This window comes from Chaetura pelagica, unplaced genomic scaffold (genome assembly GCF_000747805.2).
Source record: "Chaetura pelagica isolate M959 unplaced genomic scaffold, ChaPel_1.0 scaffold159, whole genome shotgun sequence".
Lineage (NCBI taxonomy): Eukaryota > Metazoa > Chordata > Aves > Apodiformes > Apodidae > Chaetura > Chaetura pelagica.
The window spans coordinates 3,900,578-3,911,236 of record NW_009954555.1 but is presented as its reverse complement, the minus strand read 5'-3'; the positions used below and the strand labels follow the sequence as shown (position 1 = coordinate 3,911,236).

Below are 10,659 nucleotides of genomic sequence, written 5' to 3'. Positions count from 1 at the left end.
CACAGCCCCTCATCCCACGGCCTCTCATCCCACAGCCCCTCATCCCACGGCCCCTCATCCCACAGCCCCTCATCCCCCGGCCCCTCATCCCACAGCCCCTCATCCCACAGGAGCAGCTCGGCCTGGTTACTCCTTCACTGGTCCTGCTGCCTGCACAAAATGGTTTTGCTGGCCCTGTCAGGCTCTGCCCACCCCTCACCCCCTCAAGCTGCTGCCATTCCCAGAGCTCCTCACTCCCAAGTCCTGCTCAGAGCTTGGGTTTGTTCCCTGCAGTAGCTCTACAGGCACCTCTGCAGGGCAGAAGCTGCTGCTGGTGACATTCCCACCCCTCTGATGCTAAATCACACCCAAGCCCTGACCTGAGGAGACAGGAGGGAAAAGGAGTCTCCTTTCTTCCTGGGGGAGTTGCAGGGACCTCCAGGCCTGTTCTGCACAGTCAGACTCCCTGTGTCTGGTTGTCCTTCAGGTGCCTCCCAGACCTGGTGACCCTGATGTGCTGCTCACCAGACCCTCAGCTCTGCCCTCCTCTCATCCCTTCCCAGTGCCCGGGCTGACCAAGTCCTCTGCCTTCACCCAGGGGCAGATGATGTGTGCAGAGAACCAGGTTCCCTTCAGAGGCCCCTCGTGCCCTCAGAGCTTCCCAGCAGCTCCTCACCTTCCTGAGTGCAGGCTTTGGCCGACAGGGATTTCTCCATCCCTGACTTGTAGATGGCAGTCACTGTCACCAGGTAGGTTGTGTTGGGTGCCAGGTTCTCCACCAAAGTGCCGTTGTGCTCCCCATCCACCTGCAGCAGCTCCACTGAATTCCCAGGGAGGGGTCCATACAGGACCTGATAGCCCATCACACTCTCCAGCAGAGGAGCCCAACTGACATGGAAGCTGTGGGGCCCAGACTCCGAGATGAGAACCTGAGCTGGGCTTATCTCCTCTGCAAGCAACAGAAAAAAGGTGTGAATGAGCATGTAATTCAAGAACATGAAGCTCAGCACCGTGGAGAACCCCTTGGTCATGTCTGGGTGTGTCTCACCTGCCAAGGTAGTGACCCTTGTGGTCTGGGGAGGGAAGTAGTGGACGTTGGATTCAGGAATGAGAGCCACCTCGTAAGTAGTTTCTGGTGCCAGGTTGCTGAGCACAAAGCTGGTGTGAGCCCCAGACACCTGCTTTGTCCTCTTCCTTGCTAGGTCAGCTGCCGGGGCATACTCGAGGGTGTAGTAGCCAGTCTCTTGGGAGAGGAGCTTGGGCCACACCAGCTGGAAGCTGCTTGAGGTGACATCCACTGCGTGGAGCCGATTTGCTTGGATAACGTCTGGAAGAGGAACAGGAGCAAGAAATCATTGCTGGCATCAACACTCAGCACGTGGCCTGTCTGGAATACAGGCCCTCCTGGAATACAGGCCCTCCTGGAATACAGGCCCTTCAGGTGGGAGATGGAGGCTGCAGCAGCCCTGGGTGACAGCTGGGGACACCGAGGTGCAGCTGAGCCCCTTCACAGCAGCTCCATGAGCCAGACCCTCCTGGGAAGGTTCAGAAGCAGAAAACTCAAGACCTTGAGGCCAAGCATAAAGCTGAAAAGAAACCACAAGTCAGTGCAGGCAGCAATATTTGGGCTTTCCCAGCTCTCCTGCCTCTCAGACAAGACCCTTTCACTGAGCAAAGGAAATGTGTGTGTCCCAGCTGGTGTTTTGGGACCATTGCCCAGGTGTGTCTGGGCACAAGAGGCTTCAGCTCAAACACACCACTCCACCTTGTCCCTGGGCATCTCCAGCCTCAAGCCAGTTTGCCACAAGCCTTCAAGCTGCTCTACAAAGCCCTGGCTTTCCCTTCCCATGCTCTGCCTTGTCCTCAGGCCGAATGCTGCTGTGACCTGCTGTGACAGAGGCACAGGAGGGACCATGGCCCTGCCCACCCACGCCTGCCCTGTGCCACCAAGAATTAATCTGGAGCAGTCCAGCAAGTTCTGGGCAGCTGCTGCAGCCCAACAGCTGTGTGGGGGTTACCATGCCTGGCCAAACAGGCAGGTCCCACACTCAGCAAGACATCACCACCTGCTTGAGGTGGCAGGAGCAAGTGGCACTGCCTGTGCCTGGATACAGAACCTGGGCATCCAGGTCTGGGGACTCCTGGGGTCAGCTCGTCCTGGGTTCCCTGTGGAAAGCACCTACCAGGGAAACCAAACCACTACGTTTTGTCATGCGTGTGAAGCAGCCCAGGGGGTGAAGAAAGACCTTTCTCCCTGCTGTCTGCCTGCACCCAGTGGCCAGGAAGGAGGGGCAGCAGCTGGGGATCCGGCAGCGCTCGCCGCGTTCATCCCGGCTGAAGTCACTCCCGCCGCGTTCCACAGAGCCCCATTGTCCTGTGACATTCAGCACTCAGACCCACTCTTGTGCCATCTCGCCTCCCTCTCCCCCTGCACAGAGGCTCCTCTTCAAGGCTCTGCTACCTTTGAGTCCCAGGCCCCAAGGGTCAGCCACCAAGACCTCCTCGGGCTCCCCCGCCTTCCGACTTGACCCTTCCGACACGTGTGGTCTCCTGAGCCCATGTGGGGCAGGATCCCACTGCTCTCTGCTCCTCCAGAGGGCTGGGAACACACAGGACTTTGTTTCTAGCTCTAGGGAAGTGGCAGACAAAGGCATAAAGATGCTCTTTTTATTAGAAATCAAAAGATGATGCACAGCACCCTGATGCCTAGAGATGTGCGTTTGCTCTGCCTGGAACCTTGGGAGCTTCCCCCACCCGAATTCAGCAGGCTCAGTTTTCCCTCTGAGCTGTCCTTTGGCTCTCCCTGGGGGCCAGGAATGTTTCCCTCCTCTGTGCCCTTCCCACTCCCATCCACACAGGCTGCCAGCCAGGATCTCTGCAGCCCCTTGGAGCTTGGAGGGCAGAGGGTGGAGGGCTGCTCTTCTGCAAGCCTCGTGGCTACCAAGGAAGGAACAGGGGACAGAGGAAAGCTTAAAGCACCAAAAAGCCCTACCAGAAGCTCAGTGCATGGGAAGAAGTGAGCCTGGGGGCAGGAACCAGGGACACTGGGATGAAATGGGGCAGAGGGAAGTGCCAGGAGGCAGCACCTGAGGGACCTGCTGCAAGGAGCCCCAGCAAAGGGCTCTGCCTCCTGGTGCCAGGTTGCAGATGCCTTGGGCATGGAAAGAGGGCAATAAGCCCTGGAAAATAGATGCCCACGCTGTGCTTCTCAGCCCCTCCTTGTTCCCAGGGGGAAGCAGCAAGTTCATCTCCTGTATTAGCCCCTGGGAAGTGGCTGATGTTTTGTGGCTGCTGGGCAGGTGGGCTCCTGCAGAACTTGGCTCAGGAGATGGTGCCAAAGCATGAAACAAGTCAGAGCTGCCAGTTCCACAGGCTGAGCAGAGAGCAAGTGGATGCAAGCACAGAACCTGGTGTCATCTCAAAGGAATCTCTTGTTTTCACAGCACTCCCAGGTCCTTCCCCAGAGGGACAGCACCAAAGACCATCTATGAAGCAATAATAAATAAGATACAATGGAAGAAGCTTGAGCTGGAGTCCAGCTGTGAGATTGAACCGTTCCATGGAGGGTTCTCAGCCCACCTGAGACAACAGCAACTTGGTAACCAGGGACTGGGTCTCTGGAACAGGAATGAAACACCCCATTCCAGAACAGGAGGAGGGAGGAGACAATTCTTGACAAAGCTCCTTTGTGCACCTACAAAAGGCTTTTAAAAAGCAGTAGCAAGAGATGAAGATAAGATAGCAGTGATAATGAAACTAGTCTGAGCCTTTCCAGAGTTGGAAAGGGGAAATTTCTGCCTGCCAAGGATCCTGTCTGTCCCTGCTCTCCCAGGGGCCAGAAGCAGGGAGGGTGGTGCTGAGAGCTGCCTTCTCCACCCAGGGAAAAGTGGACACGTGTGGCTTTATTAAGGATGACTCAGGTGATGTTCCCAACATGTGGTTTTAGCTTAAAGCACCAGCACCTGGATTCATGTGGGAATCTCACCTTCCACTAGAAACTTTAAGACCTGGTGGATGCACAGAATCCTGCCCTCAGGCACAGCAGAGTGTGTTTGACCTCTGCAGATCTTGTGATCTTCAAGACAATCTTGTGCTGCAAGGATATGCAGGTGACTTCTCATTTTGGGAAGCTATTTTATCCCAGCTGGATTCAGGATGCACTAGAAGCTGCAACAGCCTCTTGGAATGAACCATCTGGGGGGTTGTGTGGTGCCTGGTAGAGCAGAAGGCCTCTTGGGACTGCCCTGTGCTCCAACAGGAGAGGGGTGGAAGACAACATGGTCCCTGTGTGTGTTTTTTTCAGAGACCACAGCTGGAAAGAGGAAGAAATTGCAGGATCCAGAGGATTCTGTGGAAAGGGTTACACAGACATTCCGAAGGCAGCTCAAACCACCCAGCACAACAGAAGCCAAATGGAGAATTAAAGCAGGATTTCCAGTGGAGAGAGAACCTCCAGAAAACAAATGGAAAGTCTGCAAAGTCCTAGGAACTCCCTCAGCTTCCCAAACAAATCCAGAGGCATCTGGGAGGCTGGAGCCAACCCCCTGCTCTGCAACTCCCACCGCGTTGGCACCGGGGGCTGCCAAAAGGACACCTTGGGGGGCAGGCAGATTAGCCTGAGACATTCCTCTTGGCCTCCAAATGCCTGTCTCCTGGTTCAGATGGCAGCTTTGGGGCTCCTCAGACCCTTGCCTGGATGCTTGAAGAAAATCAGAGCTGCTGCTGCCTGTCCCTGCTGCCTGTCCCTGCTGCCTGTCCCTGCTGCTTTAAAAGCCTGGGTTTATACTTGGACCTGCAGGATTGTGAACAAAGTGCCTCATCGTGTGAAGGCAGCAGCTGTGGGTCAGCAGGACCATCCATTCTGGGGGATTCTCACACCAGCTGAGCAGAGAGCAGCCAACCCCCTGAGAAGCCAGCTGAGCAGCCAACCCCCTGAGAAGCCCCATCCAGCCCTGCTGCAACCCCCCAGCCCCACTGTACCTAGGATAGCACCTCGGAGCTCCTCTGTGATGATGGGCAGGTCGTCCACATCCACAAAGTGCAGGTGCTTCTCAGGGGGTTGGCTGGCAGCAGCAGAGAGCTCCAGGTAGCTCCCCCGCCCCGTGCTGACAATGAAGACTGTCACTCCCATGTCCTTCAGGAGCTGCATGGGCTCCGAGATGTCATCAGTGGAGAAACCATCTGTCACCCAAACCAGCACCTTGGGCACATCTGGTCGGGCACCAGCTTCAGCACTGAAGAACTTCTCCTTGGCAAAGGAGAGGGCTTTGCCCGTGTTGGTGTCACCCATGAGCTGCCGGGTGTCCCGGATGGCTTGTTGCAGGCTGCCACTGGACTGGTACTGGTCAAAAGGGAACTCCATGGTGGGCGTAGTGCTGATGTGGATGATGCTGGTCTGGACATCTTTGGGGCCAAAGCTGAAAGGTTGCACAAGGTCCCACATGAATTCCTTGACTTTGGAAAACTCATAGTAGGAGACGCTGCCAGAGCTGTCTAGCAGGAAGAGGAGGTCGCCCTCGGAGTTGGAGCTGGACCTCTGAGGACCTAAGCAAGGGAAGAGAGAGAGAGGTGGGTTAGTGAGGTGGTGTGAGCCTAGCCCTGCACAGACATCTGCCAGGAAACCTGGTGGTCTTGTGCCTGGCCTCGGAATTCCCTGAGAATGTTGCTGGATCCTCCAGCCGAATGGCAGGATTGTGCCCTGCACTGAATTGTTGGTCTCCCAGTGCTTGCTTTCGGCTCAGCCTCAATTTGGGATGTCACAGCTGCTGATCCAGGTGCTGCACAAGAAGGTCACTGCAAGGAGCCCACCCCACAGCTGAGAGACCTGCAAAGGTGGAGTTGGAGCATCTGGGTGACAGAGCACAGGGAGGAAGAACAGCAGCAACTTTTTGTTCCTCCTTTGCATTCACATGCCTGGGCCTCGGATGGCCAGAACAGCCTCCGTGTCTCTCAGAGCAAAAAGCCAGTCCTGGGAGAGGAGAGGGAGGCCACAGGGCTGGAGAACTGGGCTGAAACACCCCTAGAGATGGGCTGGAGCTGGCACTGCAGGAGCAGAGGGAGCCCTGGCTCCTGAGCACCCCTCACACTCCCCCAGCCCTGCCCCACCCTACACACCTGTCCAGAGCCTTTCCAGGCACAGGCTACTAACCCAGCACAGAGAAACTGCAAAGTGGGAAGAGGCAGGAGTTCCAGCACAGGACTCAGGGTACAGCCAAAAGTCCAACCCACAGCTCCTGGATCCTGCTCTCACTTGCTGCAGAAGCAAAGGGCTCTGAGCTGGCCCAGCCTGCACTGACACCTCTGGTTACACAACTCCGGGCTGATCCTCAGTACTTGCTGCTCCAGGCTAGAAGTGGACCTGTTCCAGGAGCTGGGAACATTCCTCACCAGCCTGAGCCAGCAGGTCAGCTGTGCCCTGTGCCAGGGAGCAGCCTCTGCCACCCAGAGCTGCTGCTCCAGCTTCATGTGCATCACTCCCAGGAAAAGGGGAAAACTTTGAGCCAGACTTGGCAACTGCCAAGGTCAGGAGCAACTTCTGGGTCTGGAACAGCTTGCAGGTTTATCTCATCTGAAGACAATGGCAATGCCTGGAAGAAAAATGAGCTGTCTGTGGAAAAGGATGAAATGATAAAGCAACTTGATGAGAAAACCTGCTGGCTCTGGTCCCCCTGGAGCAGTGGCTGCTCCTCAGCACTGGCTGCCTCTGGGTTCCGGGGCCACAGTCCACACAGGGCTGGGCAGAGCAGCTCCCTGATTTACCCCCCTGCTGGCAGGGAAGCCTGGAGTGGAGGGACTCCTCCCTAGATCACTTTTTAAAAAGCTGGCCAATACGATGTTTTCCTGCTTTTCTGAACACATCCTGACCTCCTTCCCCAGGCAGCCCTAGGAGCAGCACCTCAGAAGGCTCTGGGACAAGATGTCTGGGAAAGGGCCCCACTAGTGCAGAGAGATGCTACGTGCCAGGGGGAACATGCTCCTGAGGGTGGGGCTGGAGTCCCACTCCATTTGACCCATTTTCTTACTGTTTCATTTAAAGTGCTGTGTGGGAAGCACAGACAGGGGACTCCTCCTCCTTCCACCCCTCTTGGAGATTGGCAATAGCTGAAACACCAACAATGAAGCTGGAATTCTTTTCAGCACCGTCCTGCTTGCTGACAGCTTTGGAGGTGCAAGAAGGGAGAAAAAGCCTTGAGCCAGAGATTCCTGCCTGCCCTTTTGGGCTCCTCCATCAGTGAAGGGATGAGGGAGGTGGGGATGCTGAGCAGCTGAGTGCCAGAGCCTGGTGTGGGAGCCAAAACCACCAGGCAGCAGGGAGCTGAATGGAAGGGCTCCCACAGAATGAGCTGCTCCAAGGAGACAGCTCCTGCAAACAGCTCTGCCCCTGCAGAGAGCCCAGGGCTGGCAGCAGGGCTGGCAGGGAGGAGCTGGGGGCTGCTGGGGCACTGCTCCAAGGGGCAGAGATGAGATGGCAACACTGGGGACTGAAGGGACATGTGTGAGTCAGGGGCACAGGCAGTGTGTGTGTCACTGTTCAGGTGTGCACGGGAGGAGCACCAGGGTGCTCACACACACACACTGCCTGTCAACAGGCACGTGAACAGGAGGCCAAGGCAGTACAGGAGCTGCTCTCCTGAAGCAGGTGCTGCTGAGAGGGCAGAGGCATATCCAGCCCGTGATGAAACTACAGGAGAAATCAGAAGGAGCCTTCAGAAATGGAGAACATCAAAACTACCTGGAGGTGACCAAGCAGGAGATGGCAGGAGGGAGGAGGCAGGGGTGGGAGGTACATGGATTGCAGCCAGCTCTGCCTGACCCAGCCCTTGCTGCAGACACACACACCCAGAAACTTGGCACTCAGAGCTGGGCAGAAAATCAGAGTGAAGTCCAGAAAGCTTCCCTGCATGCCCACAGCAACGTGCAGTTTCATCACCACATCACCCAGCAGAGCTGAACCTCTGACCTGCAGATCCTGCCATGGATTCCTAGAGCTCCCTGCCCACTACGGGTGTTCCAGCAGGGCAGAGCAACAAGGGCTTGGTTATAGCCTCTGGCTGCACAAAGACAGTTGAGCACACGTAGCCACAGCTCTGTGCTTTCCCCTCCCCTGGAAGAGGTACAAGCCACCTACTTGGCTGGCAACCCACAGGGAGAGGTCTTGGCATCAGGATTGCCTCCTCCCAGGAGGAAAGTGCTTCTCTTCCTCCCCTCTGCTCCTCACCAGCCTCAGGAGTGCCACTCTCCTCCTCAGCACTGCAACAAACAGCTGTGAAATCCTCTGGCCCTGGCAGGGATCAGTGGCCAAAGGACTCTCCAAAGAGGCTCAGATGGTGCAGTGAGGGGAGCTCAGCGTGGCCCCCAAGGGTGGGTGGAAGCAGCAGCAGAGAGCCAGGAACCAAGCCCTTGCCAAATGGCACTTCTGTCTCTCCCCTGCAACTCTGGGGCTTCAGGAGAGCTGGAAAAGTGTTAACCTCCTGGAAAGCACTGGCTAAGAACTGGTTAGCAACTGGTTAACAACGGCGAGAGCTACACTGGTGGGCAGGCAGGTATTTTGGAGCTGAAGGGATTGTCTGTGGGTGGAGCAGAGGCTGGTCCTTCACACAGGGAAATACCATCTCAGTTACCTCCACTTAACACTCAGCCCTGCGTGGGATGGAAACAAATCCCTCCCGTTTAGACTTTCTTGGCAGAAACGATCCATTAAAAAACTCCAGATGGGGGCTCTCACTCCACCAGGAGCATGGCAACGTTATGGAGTGGCTGGACACTCCATCCTCCTTCCCTTCAAGGTTTAGGTTTTCAATCCCCTCATCCTTCTTCCCGCTCTTTGGCCTCCATCCAGCACAAACATGCCACCCGTGCCAGAGGTGGGGCTGTGGGTTCAGGGCCAGTAAATCCTGCCTGACGCAACCAGCTGCTGTTTTCAGGCTGTTTCTTCACTTTACAGCACAAGAAGATTGGCTGCTCTGGCAAGATGCCAGGTGAGGATTCCTCCCTTTCAGGGGGGATTCTGAGAGAAGGGGCACCCGTTAACACCTCCCTGGCCCCCTGAACTGTCAGGCTTTTGCTCCTGAAGAGCTGAGGAACAGCTCTGAGGACCTCCTGCCCTTGCTGCTCTGGTGCTTCAGGCCAGGGAAGAGCAGAGGACACAGGATCCTGTCAGGCAGGGTTTTGAAGGGATCAAAATGGGAGCAACTTGGAGTCACAGTGCTGCCTCATCAAGCATTTGGCTTTTCCAGGAGAAAAGCAGCTGCTCAGACTTCCCTGTCTCACACGGAGATGCTGACAGGAGACATCCACTCCCAGAGGTCCCTGAGCTCTTGGCTGGGACCTGAACACGTCTGATTTACACGGGACCTGGAACTTGGACCTGAACACATGCCTGATTTACATGGGACCTGGAACTCGTAGAGTAGAAAGGATTTAACAGCCAAAAGATCATGTCCTGTCTTGGTTAACTATGCTTTAAATTCCGTGTTTGTTTTCCTGTCTCTCTGGTCATGCAAGAAAGAAGAGTTCTGCTCTGAGTGGACCTGGGTTTGGAGGCTGAAGGAAGCAGCTGGTGCTTCCCTGCGGCCCCTTGGGATCACAGTGAGAGGCAGGAGAGCAGCACTGCCTCTCCTGGAAAAACAGAGACCCCACCAAGCCAGCCAGGAGGGGTTCTACACTTAAAACCGTGTCAGGCAGGGGCTGTGCCCCACTGAGCAAAATGTACTCGTGTGACTAAAAGCCCAAACTGCCTGGGCAGGTTCCAGCTTGTCCATGCCACAGATCCCGGGCTGGAGGTTGGGAAATGGCCCCTCAGACACATTCCTCTGGCTGGAAGGAAGCTGGGTTGCCATCTCCTGTCATCTCCTCAGGAGTTTCACTATCTCTGCTGTTTTAACTTAGAGTCTCAGGAGTCCCAGATAATGGAACTACACCAGGTACAGTGATTCAGAGCCCAGCAAGTGCAGAGCCCTCCACAAAGTGCACAGGGGATGGGGATGGTTCTTGATTTCTTGCTGCACCCACAGGGACAGCAACAAGCCCCACATTTTCTGCTGATGCTGGCCCAGAGTAACCAGGTAATGATGACCTGCATTTCTAGCCCAAAGTCTCCAATGCTCATTCTTCACACTGAGGCAGAGATCTCTGAATCTGGACCCAAAGAGGATAGTGGTCATGCAATGCTCTGCCTTGACTTTGTGCCTTGTTGCACTAAGTCCATAGCCATAGTCCTGGAAAACTGACAATTCCTGAGCATTCAGAACCTCTGGCCACCCAGCAGCTCCCTCCCTGTGCCCCCTGCAGCTGAGAATAAAGCCACGACCATTCAGATTCAGCCGGGTCCCTAGGCAACAGAGTCAGGAATCTTCATCCCTGCCTCTCAAACAGCTCTTGTCATTCATGGCACACCCCAGGCAACTGCCAGCCCGTGGCCAGGAGCCCTGCCAGCCTGGCTGTTTGCTCGGGTTGCTGCAGGGAGCCCCGGAGGTCCCACATCCAAGCACTGGGGACGGGCACCCTGCCCACCCGCAGTTCCCTCCTCTCTGCAAGCCCCAGCCAGTGACACCACACACCCCTCTGCCTCTGGAGGAAGGCACCGTCCTGCTGGAGAGCCCTGCCTTGCTGTTCCACACGCTCTGAGCACTGTTTTCAGCTGGGGAACTGCCACATGCTCTGCCTTGGCAGCAGGGACGA

The 10,659-nt window shown here is 56.1% G+C and overlaps 1 protein-coding gene across 1 annotated transcript in view; it reads right to left on the bottom strand.

Annotated features, from left to right (window-relative positions):
- Positions 1-611: 611 nt before the first annotated feature.
- Positions 612-10,659, bottom strand: part of VWA1 (von Willebrand factor A domain containing 1) — an 11,093-nt gene continuing 1,045 nt past the window's right edge. Inside the window, exons 2-4 of the mRNA XM_010005272.1 lie at positions 4,960-5,523; positions 1,028-1,306; positions 612-928 (exon numbers count right to left, since the gene is read on the bottom strand). Coding sequence (XP_010003574.1) covers positions 612-928; positions 1,028-1,306; positions 4,960-5,523 — 1,160 coding nt within the window. The remainder of the gene's footprint in view (positions 929-1,027; positions 1,307-4,959; positions 5,524-10,659) is intronic.